Source organism: Palaemon carinicauda, chromosome 2, assembly GCF_036898095.1.
Source record: "Palaemon carinicauda isolate YSFRI2023 chromosome 2, ASM3689809v2, whole genome shotgun sequence".
Lineage (NCBI taxonomy): Eukaryota > Metazoa > Arthropoda > Malacostraca > Decapoda > Palaemonidae > Palaemon > Palaemon carinicauda.
Window position 1 is genome coordinate 112,045,668 of NC_090726.1, and position 19,992 is coordinate 112,065,659.

The 19,992-nt window shown below is 39.7% G+C and overlaps 3 protein-coding genes across 3 annotated transcripts; all 3 read left to right on the plus strand.

Annotated features, from left to right (window-relative positions):
- Positions 1-1,486: 1,486 nt before the first annotated feature.
- Positions 1,487-2,507, plus strand: LOC137619272 (uncharacterized). The gene is made up of 2 exons (XM_068349444.1): positions 1,487-1,654; positions 1,950-2,507. The coding sequence occupies exons 1-2, from the start codon at positions 1,487-1,489 to the stop codon at positions 2,505-2,507; spliced, it is 726 nt and encodes a 241-aa protein (XP_068205545.1).
- Positions 2,508-10,952: 8,445 nt separating this feature from the next.
- LOC137619307 (uncharacterized) lies at positions 10,953-11,522 on the plus strand. Its single transcript, XM_068349470.1, has one exon. It carries the CDS (start codon positions 10,953-10,955, stop codon positions 11,520-11,522), a length of 570 nt encoding a protein of 189 aa, XP_068205571.1.
- A 111-nt stretch (positions 11,523-11,633) lies between these two features.
- Positions 11,634-12,191, plus strand: LOC137619316 (uncharacterized). Its single transcript, XM_068349482.1, has one exon. The coding sequence runs from the start codon at positions 11,634-11,636 to the stop codon at positions 12,189-12,191; it is 558 nt and encodes a 185-aa protein (XP_068205583.1).
- Positions 12,192-19,992: the final 7,801 nt, after the last annotated feature.

The window sequence follows — 19,992 nt, forward strand, 5'->3', positions numbered from 1 at the left end:
GCTTATTGTATAGTCTCGGGGCCGCATATTTAAAGGCTTGAGAGCCTACAATAGACCTATACCCTGTATGTATGTTCCAATAATTTTAAACCATCTGTAACTATGCTAGTATCAACACGATTTGTTGGCTGCACAATAAGTAGCAATTATTGAAGATATTTTGGACGTCCGGTTCTGATAACTTGATGGGCTATTGTACACATTTCAAACTTAATTTTTGCTTCAATGAAAATGTTCAATGAAGATGCAGAGACAAGAAATAAGAGTTATGAATGAACCTCTAGAGTTTGAAATTGAATATACGTCCTTAGAATAGACAGTGTTTCCCCCAGGTCACGAGGCCGAAATTAACAGAGGGAAAAGTATGGGATGGAGAGCATTTGGTAAACAAAATGAAATTACAAACTATAAAATTCAACTTTCTCTAAAAAGGAAAGTATTTGATCAAATAGTCCTACCAGCATTAACGTATGCATCAGAAACTTGCAACCTTACTAAAACCTTAGAACATAAGCTAGTTACAACTCAAAGAGCTATGAAAAGAATAATGATAGGACTAACAATAAAGGCAGAAAACGAGTAACAAAGATAAGAGAACAAACTAAGGTAGAGCATATTGTAACAACATGTAAGACAAATAAATGGACATGGGCAGGACATATAATGAGAATGACAGACAGTATATGGACATTAAGGATAAAAGAAGGGGTACCTAGATATTACTGTACTGCACGAGTATCACACACTCTCGTACACTATACTGGTCTTTATGTTTCATTGTATATTGTCGTTATCATTCTCCCCTTTCACTGATAACTTGTTAATGCCTGTACAGTATATGTTTGTCTCATTGTGTTTGAATTTTTGTGCCATTCTACACTAGAACAGGTTGCATATAATGCTCGGTCCAAATAAAGCTAGTTACATTCATGCCGCTTATCAGGTAATGCCTAACTGGTGCCTCTGCACATTGGTGACCACCGGAGTGTCCAGCTCCCTCCTGCTTTCCCCCTACTGCTGTGTCTTATCATTTGATGATGGCACCCTCAGACACTGACTCCACTATCACTGTAACGCCCCTGAAACTACCGTCCTTCACCACAACAGAAGTGTTTGCCTAGTTCCAGCGTGCTGAAGTCCAGTTTCGCATCAAAGGCGTGACTCAGTCAAGAACCAATGCATATTACGTTCTCGTGGAGATCCCCGAGGACGCTTTCCCAGAAATCTCCAATTGGCTATGTGAGCAAAGGGACACACAATTAATGTACAACGCCCTTGAATTATACCTCCTGAAGCAGTACTTGCCATTGCCAGCTGTCTGCATAGCTAAACTTTTTCAGCTCTCTCAACAACCGTTGGGGAACAAAAGGGCTTTGCTGGCCCTCAGGGAAATGACCACTGTTGTTCATCAGCAACCTGCCGTAGACAGCTCTCCTTGTGAAGTGAATCTACTGCCTGCCCTTGGGTATGGTTCCTACCCGAACCTATGCGCTCTGTCATCCCTGATGTCAATACATTGCCCATGAAGGACTTGATGACCAAAGTATACGCCCTTATGGACAGCCACTTCACCACTTTCAAGCCCTCTATCAACGCTTCCACTCCTGTCGAAGTAGACAACTATTCAATATCAACTGAAATTGACTTGAATGCTGTAGGACACACACACCCACCCCGTCAAGTGCTGGAGTGGTGACAAAACCGGCCACCACCCATCACTCGCTTACGCCCAACCAACGACCTTTACAGTCGCTTACTGACGCCCATCGTCCGCAGTTATGCTGCTACCACTCCAAATTCGGGGCTGCTGCAAAGGAATGTACAAACAGTTGTCAGTGGCCATGAAAAATGCGTAAGTAGGCCATCGCTTGAAGGGGTGGCCTACCCTGTCACTTATCTTCAATTTTTACATGCTGCAGGTACAGGCATGAGATTTATGGCAAACACAGGTGCTTGCCGTTCTCTTCTGCCAAGGCCACTCTCCACGACACGACATAGTCAGCCTAAGTGCCAACATCTGCCTGGTAGCTCTCAATAGATCTGAGATACCCACCCATGGTTATGAAACCCTCACCTTATCGTTTGGAAGCATCAAACATATTTGGAAGTTTCTCGTTGCTGAAGTCACATTGCCAATACTTGGTGCGGATTTTCTCTCACACTTCCACCTCCTAGTTAATGTAGCTCACTGGCGGTTAATCAACGTGGATTCATACTCCTCGACATCCCTACAACCAGCCCTCAACCAGGAATGTCTACGCTCACTTCCTCACGTCATACCCGGAAGTTTTTCATCCACAAATTCGTTAAACGCCCACGGTTCCCGTGAAACACTGTATTTATCATCATATCGAGATGACGGGGCCCCAGTGTTTGCCAGACTCAGACATTTACCACCGAATCATTTGGCACCTGCTAAACAAATGTTCCCTGAAATGAAAGAAATGGGCCTTTGCCAAATTGCTTCAAGCCCATGGTCATCACCCTTACACATCGTCCTGAAGTAAGATGGCCCTCTGCATCCGTGTGGGAATTACAGGAGCCTTAACATGCAGACAGAACCGGATCACTACCTGCTCCCAAACATCGCTGACATCACCTCCTACTTGCACAAAGCGAAAATTTTCTCTACGCTCGACCTCCTGGAGGAGTATTATCAGGTGTCCAAGAACCCAGCAGACATCACTAAGACTGCCTCACCGCCCCTTTCGGTACATACACCTTCAATTACTCCTGTTTTAACCTTTATGATACTGGGGCCACTTTTCAACATCTCATGGACAGCATATTAGGGGACCTCCCCTACACATTGTGCTCAACCTCCTATAACAAAATGAACTTGTAGTCCAGTTCAAGTGTACCTTTGGCACCAATAAAGTATTATTCTTAGGGCACTGCATCACTCCTGAAGGAGTTCACCCCCTCCCTGAGAGGGTAGCAGCCATTCAGAGGTTCCCCACGCCCTTGACCATCAAAGCACTGCAAGAATTCTTGGGTATGAGTAATTATTATCACCGTTTCCTGCCAGTCATTGCTGATACTCTTACTCTTGCTCCCCTCAACGCCTCATCCAAGGGCAAGCCAAATGACCTGAAGCGGGGTCCCCTTCAAGAATCGGCCTTCTACAATTCAAACAATGGCCCATCAACCAATGCTGCTCTTACTTTTCTCATGCCACATGCATCTCTCCTCTCCACTGAGGAAGTTGTCAACGGCTCGCCCCGTTTCTTGGCCTTCTTTAGTAGAAAATTGTCCACGGCAGAATCCGTCTACTCAACCTGTGACCACAAATAGCTGGCAGCGCACTTTGCTGTTCATCACTTTTGTCAATTCTTGGAAGTTACGTCCTTCGTCATTCGCATGGATTACATGCCTCTGGCGCACGCCTTCACTTGTTAGTCTGACGACTGGTCCGCTCTTCAACTCCGATATCTCTACGCCATGGCTGAATACAATTGAACCTTTCAGCCCATCCCTGGGAAAATGAATCCTGTTGCTGATGCCCTATCAGAAACACTTTGGCTACAATTCTCATGGCATTGAATTACAATGCCTTTGCAGAAGCCCAACGAAACAATCCAGAGTTCCATGCATTTAGAACATCCTGCACATCCCTCCGTTGGGAGGACATCCAATACCACCCCAGTTTGTGCCTTCAGTACTGGTAGACCTAGACCATGTATACCTTCTCCCATGTGCTGACAGGTGTTTGATTTCATTCATAGCCTTTCACATTTCATGTGCCATTCTACTGCACAGCTACTGAAGACAAAGTTCATTTAGCTTGGCATTACCAGGGATGCTAAGGATTGGATCCATCCCTGTACTTCATGCCAAGCCTCAAAAGTACATTGACACATGTATTCATGAGTGGGCATCTTTCCTCAACCTCATCTGTGCTTTGCTCATATTCATATCGATGTTGTTGGTCCACTACCCACATCATAAGGACATGGTTACCTCGCGTACCGCTGGCTTACTCTAAGGATGGATAGCGAGATTTGGTATCCCTGAGGATAATACTTCTGACAGGGGTACCACTTTCACTTTTCAATTGTGGACATCATTGGTGAATCTTATCAGTATCACCCTTCATCAGACAACCGCATACAACCCTGCTTCCAACAGTATTTTGGAATGGTTTCACCGTACCGTCAAAGCAGCTTTGATGTCCCACTGCAAGGACTCCAACTGGTTTACCCAGCTTTCCTGGGTCTTCCTGGGACTAAGGACCACTCCTAAAGATTCCCTGAATGTCTCTGCAGCTGAAATGGTGTATGGTGAACCCGTAAGTTGTCCTTGCTGAATCATTTCTGTCCAACAATCTCCAGCGCCTACGTCACGTCGTGAGAAATTTTACTCCATGCCACGAGACTTACAAAGCCCCAGCTAAGCAACACATACCAACAGATCTTCACTCGGCAATGCACGTTTTTCTGCTCAATAACACGGTACAGTAATGCACGTTTTTCTGCTCAATGACACGTGTCCTTTTCTTGTGATCCATCATATGCCTAAAGAATTCCCCCTCAACAGGCATGGTAAAGAGGACTGGTTCTCCACTGCTTGCCTAGAACCTGCATATCTCCAGCCAGATGACCCGCCTACAGTACGCCTCTAAAGAGCAGGGTGCCCTATTTCACATGAATGTCTTTTTTTAGGAGAGCAACCACGTACTGCACGCATATCACACACGCTTGGACACTGTAACAGCCTTTCTCTTTTATTGTATATGGTCGTTATAGCTCTCCCCTCACACTGATAACTTGTTAATGCCTGGATATGCTTGTCACACAGTGTTTGATTTTCCGTGCCGTTTTTGACTGGAACGGATTATATATATACTGATGCTCTGTTCAAATAAAGTTAACTACATTCACTCCCCTAATCAGTTACTACCTAACTGGTTCCTCTGCACATTACAAAAAAAAAAAAAACAGGGGAAGGAACAGAGAATGATGGACTGACAAACTGAGATAGCTTACGGGTATGGAAGACATAGAAAGACCATGAACATGTGGAGGTGAAAGGCCATGTCTGAGGTCTTTGTTCTGCAGTGGACAAGTAACGGCTAATGATGATGGTGCTATATATATATATATATATATATATATATATATATATATACATATATATATATATATATATACATATATATATATATATACATATATATATATATATATATATATATATATATATATGTATATACGTATATACTGTACATATATATATATATATATATATATATATATATATATATATATATATATATATATATATATAGTATATATATATGTATATATATATATATATATATATATATATATATATATATATATATATATATATATATGTGTATATATATATATACATATACATATATATATATATATATATATATATATATATATATATATATATATATATATATATATATATATATATATATATATATATATATATATATATATACATATATATATATACATATATATATAAATATATATATATATATATATATATATATATATATATATATATATATATATATATATATATATATATATGTAAATGCAGGGAAATTTCACTCAGGGAAATTTCACTTTTCCCCGCGCATCTTTGAATGACTGTTCGTGGTAAATCCCAAATTTGTAATTAAATTTCGGTCACTAATAGAGGCGTGCACGTTATCAAATAATAAGAAAATTAAAATGGGGGAAGTTTCCGTCAGAAACAATAATTATGGGGGACACCTTTTATATGATAGTAACAAAAACAAAAGTCAGGCGCTTGGGAGAAAGGCAAGCGTCTTTTCAAACCAAGTCATCGTCGCAAACAGACGTGTTTGGGTAGTCGACATTGAGGACTTTTTGATGGAATTATAAGGTAAGCATCACAGTGTTCTGAGATTTATAGACGTGAAAGGGTTGTCAGAGTTGCTGTTTAAATAACAATAGCTAATCAGGGCTGCTAACATGATGAAATATAGCCACATGAAATAAAGTGAGTGGTGTGCTTATTTTAACGGTGGCGTACCCTCGGTAGGGACTTGCCCGCGGTCCATGAGGGGACAGAGCTGGACGGTCTTTGCAGTGGGCATACAAACACTTCGGTAAGTAGAGGATGTTATCAAGAGGTCTTTACAATTTAATGAAGGAAAATAGAGGTCGTAAGGGGTCAGGCTAGATAAAATATGCCACAGATTGAATAACTATTTAGTGGAATTCTCTCATGACTTTGATGATGCCTATTAATGCTTAGTGCATATTTCTTAAAGATTCGATATATAGCAGAACCAAGGGATTCACCCACCTAGTATTACGAATTTTGTAATCAAGTTATCATACCAGAGGTCTTTATTGGAAATGTTAATAAAAAATGTGTAATATGCAAGAAATAGAATACAAAGGAATTACAATTACTGAAATTATAGCAATAGAGTTTTTCCAATAAAACATTGTTGTTTTAAAATGTTAGAGAATAGGGTTTTTCTTTAAATATGTTTTTTTTTTTTAGATTAATTGAAGAATTGTCACTATGAATTTCTCATTTTAGTAATTTTTCCAGTGACCTTTGACTAAATAAACTTCAAAAATGAGGGCCGTCCAGAGTCACGAAGTCGTTTATGGTACAGCGTGGGTGGAAGCCTGACGAAGCGCGTGGAGTCATGCACCTGGTCCCTCTGGAAAGCTGAGAAAAAGGACAAGAAGTCTGCCGACATCATGTAACTAAGAAGCTAAGTGGAGCAGGAAAAAAAAAATTATGTTACATAATGTTACATAAAAAAAAATTATGTTACATAATAGGCACAATTAGGTATTATCTGCTCATGTTTAAGGTTTGTTGCTGTCAACACAAGTGATAGATTTTCATTCACAGGACCCCCAGATTTATGAGGGTATTAAATGTTCCTAAGTTGCAAGGCGTGATTATCTTATTAATACTTAAGATATTGACGAAGTTCATGGAGGAAATTGTCCTGTAGTGTAATATTTTTAGAAGTGACAATTATAATTATCTTGTTTTTTTTTTTATGACAGAGGAGTTGAACTTGAGTAGTTTATTTGTAAGGCATTTTCAATTAGAAGGTGAGCAGGAACAGATGTGTGTAGTGCATTAAGACTTTGAGAAAGTCAGAATGTTGGGTTCTCAGGTCATTATTCATATATTTTGATTTTGATTTGGTAACCTCTGATCGTCGAGGGAAACCCTATGTAATATTTATAATGTGGTCCCTTGGTTCTGTATTGGTTTGGGTATAATAGTCTATAGGTCCTCATAACTGGTTTTAGGTTAATGGTATCACAGTTTTGCTTTAATACATAAGTTTATTTTGTGTGTGGCATGAAAATATTTCTTAGAATGTCCAATTTAGAACCCGTTCAAATGAGAACTTAGCACGTAACGTTACGGTTACCCAATTTAACTTTACTAATTTGTGGATTATCTATATGAAGAAACCCTTTCCAACGTTGGTTACGGGCACTGTCATCCTAAGCCAATGGTCACTAAAGTTCTCAGTTTTACAGATGTTCGTTTACCGCATGCTGCATGGTATTAGAACTTAGGTATAACAAGGAGGGGCTTAGCTATTTCAAGTAGGAGCTATATAGAAATTATTTTAGGTAGGAGTTCTTTCAGGTAAAGGCTGGGATATGTCAAATAGAAGTTATTTCAGGTAGGAGTTCTTTCAGGCAAAGGCTGGGATATGTCAAATAGAAGTTATTTCAGGTAGGAGTTCTTTCAGGTAGAGGCTGGGATATGTCAAGTAGAAGTTATTTCAGGTAGTTCTTTCAGGTAAAGGCTGGGATATGTCAAATAGAAGTTATTTCAGGTAGGAGTTCTTTCAGGTAGAGGCTGGGTTATGTCAAATAGAAGTTATTTCAGGTAGGAGTTATTTCAGGTTGAGGACTGGGACACGAGACATTGATACATTTAGGGATTGATCTCTAGGCTTAGAGGATCTTTAGGAAGTCGCAACATAGGTACCGCTAGTGGTCTTCATTGAGTAGAACAGGTTCTCGGCCACTCATTGGTTAGGTCAGCTACGATTCAACTAGGGAATTTTGTTAACTCATAGGGAGGGCCGGAACGGAGCCTAGGAAAATGGAGACCCCGCAATTGAGAGAGAAATTGGAAGTTAGAGGCTTCACAAAAGGAGGGAACAAGTCTGAATTGTGTCAGCGTCTAAGTGAAGCCCTAGAGAAGGATGGCGTAGAGGTACAGGAGTTTTTGCAGGGACTTAAGGTTAGGCAGGATAGTGGAGTTAATCAGGGCCACAAGGTAGGCGAGTGCACTGAAGAGCCCATGGAAGAGGAAGGACATTTAAATTTGGGGGATAGCGCATCAGTCATTGGTATGCAATCTGTTGCTTTGGGGAAAACTCAGCGGTCGTGCGCAAGTTCTACTGGGAGCAGGCGTGTATTATTAGCTGCTTCTAGAGCCAGGTTGGAAGCAAAATTACTGGTGATGAAGGAGATAAAGGCCATAGAGCGAAAGGAAGCAGCGCTAAGATCTAACAGGGAGATGCTCAGCTGGAGTGGAGGCAGAGGAGAAGATTTTACAAGATTTTGAGGAAAATGATAGAGAAATAACTCACATCGCTAGGATAAGGGAGCACACAAACCCTGATATAAGTGGGAGTGAGAGACCCATGCATTTGAATACAGAAGCGCCCGAGATTAGGTTAGGTGGATGCTGTAGCTCGGGTGGGAATGACCAAGGGGACTTGAGCAATAAGGAAGTCATGCAGGCGTTAATCTCTTGCAGCCTTAAAAGCTTGATGCCCAAGCAGGATATCTCTAAGTTTGATGGGATCATACAAAGAATTTTAGGTTCATTCGCTCATTTGATGATGTCTTTAGTAGCCAGTTGACGAATGATAAGGAAAGGATGAGGTATCTGGATTTATACACGACAGTCATGCCAAATGAGATTGTGGCAGCTTGCCTCCACTTAGAAGCTTCAGAGGGCTATAAGCAGGCAAGGAAGTTGCTGGAGGAGTGATATGGTAACCTTGAACAAATAGCCACCGCATTTGTGGATAAGATCATTAAATGGAAAGATATAAGGGAAGACAACACGGAAGAGTATGACGATTACGTGGTGGCACTCAAAACCTGCAGAAATGCAATTTCGTGCGTCCCTTATGGCATCGCCGAATTACAAAATCCAAAAACAATGAGGTTGATCCTTAGCAAGTTCCCCCCCTAGTGTGCGGACTCGATGGTGTAGAGTTGCTGATAAGATTATTAGTGAGAAAAAGAGGACTGTTGTTTGATGATTTGGTAAGTTTTATTGAAGGAGAGGCTAGGGTCTTGAAACATCCTCTATTTGGGTGCTACATATTTCAGAACGGCAGAGGGGAAGACACCCCTCGGATAGGAGAAGGAAAATCACCAAGCAAGGCTGAGTGTTTAACTAAGGCTAGGAAAGTTTCATGTAACAAAACTGCCCCGCTTTCATGTTTGTACTGTACAGGACCCCTTATAGTGGATGAATGCCACCAAATATCTCAAATGGGACCTGAGGAAAAACTGGGAGCCATAAGGGAGTTGGGGCTCTGTTTTGGCTGTTTGAGAAGTGGTCATAGGTCTCAGTATTGCAGAAACAGGAAAATTTGTAACATATGTAATGGAAATCACCCAACTCTGTTGCATCGACACCAGGAAGTAGAAGTGGTAGGATCTGAGCGCTCATATAGAGCCTTAGTGGCTCAGGAGGAAGGTACACATGACAAAATTGCCATGTTCAGGGCAGTTAGAGGAGGTAGCATTGGTACAGGGATGTCAGTTGTGCCGATAAGGATTAGGTCAAGGGAAGGAAGGGAGGTTTTGACGAAGGCTTTCTTGGACAATGGGAGTTTCACATGCTTTGTCTTGGAACTTTAATGCAGACCCTAGGCAGCACTGAGAGGCAGGACGTTAAGGTGAATGTTGAAACCATCAACGGAGTAGGGGAAGTTGCATGCAGCCTAGTCTCAGGATTGTCAGTATTGGACTATTAGGGCAAGACTTGCATTACACTCCTCCCGGTGTTGAGTGCCCCTCGCATACCGATTGATGAGTGTGATGTGGTCAGGTCTGGAGATCTGGAATGGTGGCTACACTTGCGAGAGATTTACATCCCAGATGTAGAAGCTGAGGTAGGTTTATTAATTGGGAACAATGTTCCTCACCTGCTCAAGCCAGGGGAGGTTATCAATTCAACATGCCTCCATGAACCACATGCCATACGAACATTATTGGGCTGGGTAGTATGTGGAGCAAAGGACAAAGGGTGTCAAAAGGATGTCAATAGGATCCAAGTGACAAGCAAGCGCCTTGAGTTAGACCGCATGCTGGTTGAGTTATAATCGTGAGTATGACGATGTTGTATCTAACAGAAGGGAAATGTCTGCAGAGGACAGGAAATGGATAGAGATAATAGAGAAAGGGGTTAGAACTGTAGGAGGAAGGTACGAGGTGCCATTGCCTCTGCGTGGCAATCATGGACCCTTGCCAGAAACAAGGGACATCGCATTGCACCGTATGCACAGCCTTCGTAAGAAGCTAGTGAAGGATGGTAACTACGCTAAGTAGTATAGTGCCATCATGACAGAGATACAACAGAAAGGCTATGCTGAGCAAGTGACCACAGCCAGCCCGGGAAATGTGTGGTACATTCCTCATTTTGGTGTGCAACATCCAGACAAGCCAGATAAGGTCCGTGTTGTATTTGACTGTGCAAGCAAGGTGGAGGGTACATCATTGAACGACCTACTATTGCAGGGACCTGATATGATGAACTCCTTGCTGGGTGTGTTGGTAAAGTTTAGGGGAGGTCTATTTGCCTATACAGGAGATATAAATACTATGTTCTATCAGGTACGGGTACCAGAGCATCAGCGAGACTACCTCAGGTTCTTTTGGTAGGAAAATAGTCTTGACGAGGAACCCAAAAAGTTGAGAATGGCATTCCACCTGTTCGGGGCCTGCTCTTTTCCGAGCATTGCAAACTTCATGCTGAAACAGACAGCAAGCGACTTTGGGAATGAATTTTCAGAGGAAGCACAGTTCACAGTTGCCAACAATTTTTATGTAGATGACTACTTGAGAGCCGAGGATCGTAAGGATGCACTGTTAGTCAATTTGTTAGAGGTTAAGGAGCTCTGCGAAAAAGGGGGATTTACATTGACAAAGTTCAGTAGCCCTTGTGTGGAGGTTATGTCGTCCATCCTGAGGGAGTGGTACAGTAGGAGCACCTTAGAGCTTATAGATGGATCAGAGTCACATAAGACAAAGGCTTTGGGAGTACAGTGGGACTTGGCCACTGATGAATTGGGTGTCCGAGCAGAGCTAGTATCAGTTCCAAGGACTAAGCAGGACTTGTTGTCAGCCATAGACTCGATTTACGATCCACTCGGTATATTGGCGCCAGTTTTAATCGAGGGTAAAGTCATCATGCAGGACCTCTGCCAATTAAAGATAACCTGGGACATGGAATTGGACTCTGACACTACGGACCGCATCAAGGCATGAGCAAAGAGGCTGAGCCAGACCAGCGGGATAAGTGTGCCAAGAAGCCTGAAGGTTATTCCATGGGAATCAGCCACCCTAGTACAGTTGCATTTGTTCTCAGATGCAAGCATCATGGCTTTAGGAGTAGTGGCATACTTGTGGTTCTCAGATCCGTGGGGAAATATATCTTGCAGATTCATCATGGGAAAGGCAAGGGTAGCACCACTGAAGCATGTTTCAGTGCCCCGCCTAGAGCTTAGTGCAGTTGTACAGGCCGTAAGACTTGGAAGCACTAATTTGACCATGATAGATTTCTGGGTAGATAAGGTCTATTATTGGACCGACTCAACAACCGTCTTGCGATATATTAGGAATGATCAGGACAGATACCAGACATTTGTGGCAAACCGTGTTTCTATGATAAGGGAGGGCAGTGATCAGAAAGAGTGGAGGTATGTTAACTCTGAGTGGAACCCAGCAGACGATGCAACACGTTCCAAGCAGTCCGAAAGGTGGAGAAAAGGGCCGGAGTTTCTGTTAAAGGAGTGTTTCTGGCCAATTGAGCCAGCTCAAATATCAGATGGTGTAGAAGGATTAGAAGTTAAGTGTGAGATAAGACCAACGGGAACTAGAGGCTACCAAATAATTAGTTACAGGATTGGGATGGACACCAGGCAACCCAGCAGATGATGCAACACGTTCAAAGCAGTCCGAAAGGTGGAGAAAAGGGCCGGAGTTTCTGTTAAAGGAGGAGTGTTTCTGGCCAATTGAGCCAGCTCAAATGTCAGATGGTGTGGAAGGATTAGAAGTTAAGCGTGAGATAAGACCAACAGGAACTAGAGGCTACCAAATAATTAGTTACAGGATTGGGATGGACATCAGACAAACAGGTATGTATGAAATCTTCCACCACTATTCCAGGTGGATCAAGCTCCTTAGAGCTTTGGGTTGGCTGTTGCTATTTGCTAGGTACATTATTTATAAACATAGGCAGCTGCTCAGCGAGCTATATATGCATTTGTCCACCAAAATTATTAGCTTGGCAGAGATGGTGGTAGTGCAGGTAACACAGCATGGAGATTATGAGATAGAGATAGAGAGCCTTGAGAAGGGAGGTACTATTAGGGTCTCTAGCTCCCTAAGAAGGTTGAAACCAATCCTGAGAAATGGGCTTCTGTGCGTTGGAGGTAAGTTATCTTCGGAAAATATCTCTCCAAGCGAAAGGTATCCAATTATTTTGCCATATAAGGGCCACTTGACAGACATGGTGATCCAGTATTATCATGAGCATTCTAACCATATGGGTGTAATGCGTGTTCTGAGCCTGATGAGGGAGAAATTTTGGGTAATTAAGGGCCATGCAGCAGTGTGACGCGTGCTGAGTAGATGCGTCAGGTGTTGCAGGGCACATGGAAAGGTTATCGAGCAGCTAATGGCCGATCTACCACCTGATCGCGTGGAGTCGGGGAAACCCCCATTTTATCGCACCGGGGTGGACCTTTTTGGGCCATTCTTTGTAAAACGAGGCAGAGTACAGATGAAGCATTGGGGAGTTATATTCACTTGCTTGAACATGAGGGCCATACACTTGGAGGTAGCCTCAAATCTCACATCAGACTCGTTCGTTAGTGCATTCAGGAGGATTTTGGCTCGTCGTGGTCAGGTCAAGACGGTTAGATGCGACTGCGGCACTAATATTATCGACTCCAGTTATGAGTTCTTGGCAGGAAACAAGGTGCGCAATGAGTTTCTCAGGTGTGGGGTGGAATTTATTTTCAATCCTCCCGGCGCCTCACATTTTGGAGGAGCATAGGAACGGTTGATAGGTACCGTGAGGAGGGTCATAGATATAGTCTTGGGGACACAGCAATTGGATTATGAAGGGCTATGCACACTCTTTTGTGAAGTGGAGGCAACGGTTAACAGTAGGCCCCTTACTGTCGTCACCTCAGACATTAGAGATCCGGTTCCACTCACACCGAACAAGCTTTTAAACATGGGAGAGTCGCCTGTAGGCTGCGACATTGCAATAGGTGGCCACTCTAAGCAGAGATAGAAGCAGGTGCAGCATATGGCCGAGCAGTTCTGGGCCCGTTGGAAACGTGAATACCTGTTAGGGTTACAACAGCGACAGAAATGGTTCAAAGAGCGACGAAACGTCAGGGTAGGGGAGTAGTCCTTAAGGTCAAGGAGAATGAAGCACGCTGCCATTGGCCATTGGCTAGGGTAGTGCAGACTAAAGTAGGGAAAGATGGTTTGGTGAGGACTGTGACTGTCAGGAGAGAGGGTAAGGAATACGACAGACTGCTGTCGAAGCTTGTTCTAATTTTGGAGAAGGAGACGGATCTAATGGGCATTACTGAACGATAAGGTGTTGAACCCCCTTGTGGTCAAGAGTTTTCAAAGGGGCGGGTGTAAACGGAGGGAAATTTCACGCAGGGAAATTTCACTCTGGGAAATTTCACTTTTCCCTGCTCAACTTTGAATGACTGTTCGTGGTAAATCCTAAATTTGTAATTAGATTTCGGTCACTAATAGAGGCGTAAACGTTATCAAATAATAAGAAAATTAAAATGGGGAAGTTTCCATCGGAAACAATAATTATGGGGGACACCTTTTATATGTTAGTAACAAAAACAAAAGGAATCATCGGTTCGTCTCTCGCCGCCTTCTCAAGTCAAGCGCTTGGGAGAAATGCAAGCGTCTTTTCAAACCAAGTCATCGTCGCAAACAGACGTGTTTGGGAAGTCGACATTGAGGACTTTTTGATGGAATTATAAGGTAAGCATCACAGTGTTCTGAGATTTATAGACGTAAAAGGGTTGTCAGAGTTGCTGTTTAAATAACAATAGCTAATTAGGGCTGCTAATATGATGAAATATAGACACATGAAATAAAGTGAGGGGTGTGCTTATTTTAACGGTGGTGTACCCTCGGTAGGGACTTGCCCGCGGCCCATGAGGGGACAGAGCTGGACGGTCTTTGCAGTGGGCATACAAACACTTCGGTAAGTAGAGGATGTTATCAAGAGGTCTTTACAATTTAATGAAGGAAAATAGAGGTCGTAAGGGGTTAGGCTAGATAAAATATGCCACAGATCGAATAACTATTTAGTGGAATTCTCTCATGACTTTGATGATGCTTATTAATGCTTAGTGCATATTTCTTAAAGATTCGATGTATAGCAGAACCAAGGGATTCACCCACCTAGTATTACGAATTTTGTAATCAAGTTATCATACCAGAGGTCTTTATTGGAAATGTTAATAAAAAAATGTGTAGTATGCAAGAAATAGAATACAAAGGAATTACAATTACTGAAATTATAGCAATAGAGTTTTTCCAATAAAACATTGTTGTTTTGAAATGTTAGAGAATAGGGTTTTTCTTTAAATATGTTTTTTTTTTTTTTTTTTTTTTTAGATTAATTGAAGAATTTTCACTATGAATTTCTCATTGTATGTAATTTTTCCAGTGACCTTTGACTAAATAAACTTCAAAAATGGTCGACGAGTATTTCACTACAACCCACATGAGGGCCGTCCAGAATATATATATATATATATATATATATATATATATATATATATATATATATATATATATATATATATATATATACTATATATAAACACACATATATATATACACACACACACACACACACACACATATATATATATATATATATATATATATATATATATATATATATATATATATATATATATATATATATGTCCCATAGTCTGGGAACCAAAGTATATTATTACATATATTATGGATGACAAGTTACACAACCTCCCGAGTTCCATACTCACCTGTTAGTTTTTACATTAATCTGTTACACTTGAAAATATTAATACCTGAGCTCTGAGACAGTTATATAACTCCCAGACAGAAATACATAAAAGCACTGGATATCCAAACGTCTCCTATGTGCACTCAAAACAAAACTGGGTAATTATTATTAAGAACTACTGTATTCAAACAACCTCTTATTCCAATTCTTTAATAGGCATTAATTTATTCCCATTTATTCATTTCCTTATTTCCTCTCCTCACTGGGCTATTTTTCTCTGTTGGAGCCCTTGGGCTTGTAGCATCTTGCTTTTCTAACTATGGTTGTAGCTTGGCTAATAATAATAATAATAATAATAATAGGGATACAAGGGAGTAATGAAAAAACACGGGTCATTTAAATGATACAATCTTCACAAAAATAAATATATTCTATAATAATTACAACACTTTCAAAAAAATTACATATAAAATTAAATCACTCGAAATATTAAGTCTGAACAAAACTTGTACAAAGACAAAAGAAATTAATACTTATGAAAATTATACAATCACTTGTTTCACATGAAATTAAATCTTACACAAACATTGAAGCTTGATACTTTATGAAAATAGATAACTTTAACACTAATGCATAAATTCTTAACGAAATTTCATAAAGTAAGTGATATACTTACAAATTTAGGTCACACAAGGTTAACCAGATAACGATACAAATATACTCCACATTTGTACGTAAATTTCCCTGGACCAGTTACAAAGATTTACTACTAGCACTCATCACAACACAATAAATTTTAAATTTCTGGTAAATTTGCAGCAACGTTTTAACACACTACACAAGATAAACATTGGGCACAAAATCACCTTGGAGAGGACACTCTCGAGGCACTTAAGAGAGAGGGGATGTTAGCTCTTTCACAGGACAGGTCGGTTCTCTACTCCCTATGCATACCTAGAGGCACATATATATGCCTTAGTTACTTCTAGATTACTCTAGGTCAGAGTTCTGGAATCTTGGGGGTTGGCTTAACGGTATAAGGTTGCCAATGATTAAACTCTCGGATGCATATCAACGTGACAATGAGACAACTCTCTCGCAGCAAGCTTCGCCTAACTTTGTCCTCGAATAATGTAAAAAAGATGAACCTAACTCTGGGTTTTTCAAGAACCTTCCAAAATACGTGGCAAATATAAGAATTACATATTTTCTCACAAACATGACACAATACCTCATGAAAACATAAAATAAAAATACATAAGCCCTTGTTCATATCTCGCAAGGATCATATAGCATTCTTAAACAGATTATGTAAGGCTTCGTAACAAAAATACGTTAAATAAAAATTTAATTCTCAAAAATAACGTAAATTTACATATACTGACTTGAATGAAAAATACAATGAAATAAACTACGAAAGTCTTAAGTAATTTACATACCAAACTTACACCTACATGGGAGGAACTCACCTTAACAGCTGGCTATCTACCTCACAAATGAAATTCGTAAAAATATTACAATAATGAATTATTTACTCTATACTAGACCAGCTTCGTAAGAATATATATATATATATATATATATATATATATATATATATATATATATATATATATATATATATATATATATATATATATACTAAAGTGTGTGTGTATTTTCCAACACATCTACAATACGTACGTAAAAATGTGATCAATAGTTTTCTCGGCAATTCGTTTCTTGGACTCTTAACAGCTATTGAAAGACAAAGGCCATAATATTACCAATATTATTGCTTAAAAACAACGGAGCATAATGGATGAAAAATATTAGACTCAGTATCGAAAATTTCCATATCTCTTCTATGAAGATAATGGACCTTTTTGGCTTAGTGACTTTTTGCCTATATTTAAACCAAAGCCAAAATAGGCCTAGCCGTGAGGGCTGTTCAAGTCAGATAACCCTAACGATAAAAGTAAGGGGAAAAAAATCATCATTATTCCACCAGCTTCACTTACAACCTTTTCACAATCATTGACTTGATATTGTCTGAAATATCCGAAGAGGCATATATGTAAGATTAAAGACATCTAGTTTTTTTCCGTACACTACACCAAAGTTTTTCCTGATACAAAAACTTTCCCGGTTTCAAGCGTAAGCACTATGAACATACCTAATCTATATTGACATATACATAAGTAGCATCAAAAGACATTTTTATATGTTAGATTTGATTTTACGTGTATTTTTTGTAACCATTTGTTTTAGAATATATTGGAAGAAGTCTGAATCTCCTTCTTACTTAACGATAAGCACCAAACACCAGGTCTGTAGCGTAAATATAAATCAGTGATAAAAACTCTGCGGTAACATATGTTTGAAAGTTTCTTTTAAATTACCCTAAATACTTTGTTTTTCTATTCATTATAGGTCTAATTATATTTGAATTTATTTAATTAATGTCTTATCAAATCACGGACAGAAATCCTTATCATCCCCACAGGCCAAACTGATAATTGCACCGGGTCTTTATGGATGTTTTACTAACGGAAAAAAGTTTATTCAACTAAATGATTTTTACGGTAAACATGAACTTTCATTTGTAAAACCACTTGCCACAAATCACTATGTCCAACGTTTATTTTGGTATGCTATTCTTCAATAATATATGGTTACAGAAGAATGAGTACTGATGTTTATTCACATGTACGGACTCCAATATTTTTAATTTTCAGTTTCGCCTATGCTTTCTAGACTTATTACAGTAACTTTAAGGGGAGGAACAGTTGATATTTTCTGGAGACCTACCATCTCTCTCTCTCTCTCTCTCTCTCTCTCTCTCTCTCTCTCTCTCTCTCTCTCTCTCTCATGTGAACGTGATATAAAACAGGCTGAAAGAACCTATTTTTTTTCTTATTAATTTCTAAACTTTATACAACTATTTCTTCAGTATAGTGTATGAATTGTAGTCAAGCAAGGCTGTTTATATTCACATCCCAGTCTGGAGTCATGAATTATGAATAAAAAAAATGGATGGCAGAGAGAGAGAGAGAGAGAGAGAGAGAGAGAGAGAGAGAGAGAGAGAGAGGTACCTGACCATATAACTGCGTCGGAGAGAGAGAGAGAGAGAGAGAGAGAGAGTACCTGACCATATAACTGCGTCGGAGAGAGAGAGAGAGAGAGAGAGAGAGAGAGAGAGAGAGAGAGAGAGAGAGAGAGTTACCAGGATTTTGGATGTCTTAAAGACTTTTTAGTCGATCCGCAGAGACTACATTAATGCTTTTGGGAAGAGCGAATAAGTTTAAACGTTAATTGCTTTTATGATATTGTCGAATTTATTCCTGAATACGTTTACTGTGTTACTGTTCACTACATCCGTTGGAAGTCTGTTCCATGTATTTGCTATTTTGTATGTAAAGAAATTACCACATTAAGTGGTGTATCTTTTCATTTCCAGTTTGTATCCGTTACCTCTGCACTGTTCTAGTCTACAGTTGTTATTCCTTTAAGAATTTTGAATGTCCGTTAGCTCTCCCCTAAGTCGTCAAGTTTGTAGATCAAATAAGTTCAAACGTTCCATTCTCCGTCTAGTGTACTGTATATTCAAATTGTCTCAGAGTTGAGGCTAGTTTGGTGGCCCTAGCTTGTACTGCTTCTAGTCTAACTGTATGCTTCTGAATACTAGGAGCCAAGAATTGGGCTCCATATTCTAGATGTGGTCTGACTAATCATGTGAACAGATATAGTGTATTTCTTCAGTTGTATCCAATTATTTATCTGTAGTCTAGTTTCTTGATAATTTTCTTTTCGTTTACATGAGAAATAAATACTTGAAACCTAGATATTCTATCATCACTTTTGCCAATAGTTTAGCCTACTGAGACATTGGATACTTAATTTTATTCTGTTGTTAGGAAAATATCAAGTAAGTTGTTTCCCCTAGATTGTTTATCGAACAACTGATGGAGGAATTCATGAGGAATTCATAGTGTTCCAGTTTACCTCTGCATTGAAGTCTCCCATTAGTACGGTTAGTTTATTGTTCACTTCTTGTTCCAGTTGTCTCTACAGCTCTTCGTCCTGTTCTTACGATTGATGTGGTGGTCTGTTTATTAGCAAGAACATGTTTTTTCCTTTGGTGTTAACATTTGCCCCTGTCACTTCACATTCAGTTTCTAATCTAATTTCTATAGGATTTAGGTGATTTCTAACATAGAGCATAACCCCTCCAGCTTTTTTGTTAAGGCGATCCTTAAAAATCTAGTAACCTGGGATTTCCTATTCTATAACAAAATCCTTTTTTTTTTTTTTTTTTTTTTTTTTTTTTTTTGAACCCCCATTTCGGTAATACCTATGACGTCTGAAGCTTTCCATTTTAATTCTTACTGTCTTAGAATTGCCACTGGGGGAATTTATAATCTTTTTTCTCCTCCTCTTCGGTTTTGCTAGTTTCCCTGATTTTCTAGTGATTTAGTTTTACTACTAACTGATTTATCTAAATTGTCTGCCCCATTTCTCTATTTATTGTTGGAAGATTTCATAAAGGTCGAGTTTGTCTACTGAATTCCTTAAGTAATTACACTGGTTGAGATCAAGTTGGTTTCCACATACTTATGTTTCTTACCTTCTTCACTAAAGTGTATTCCATCTCTTTTGTATAACTTTCTCTTGCCATAAAAAGGGTCCAAATGTGAAATGGCTGACATT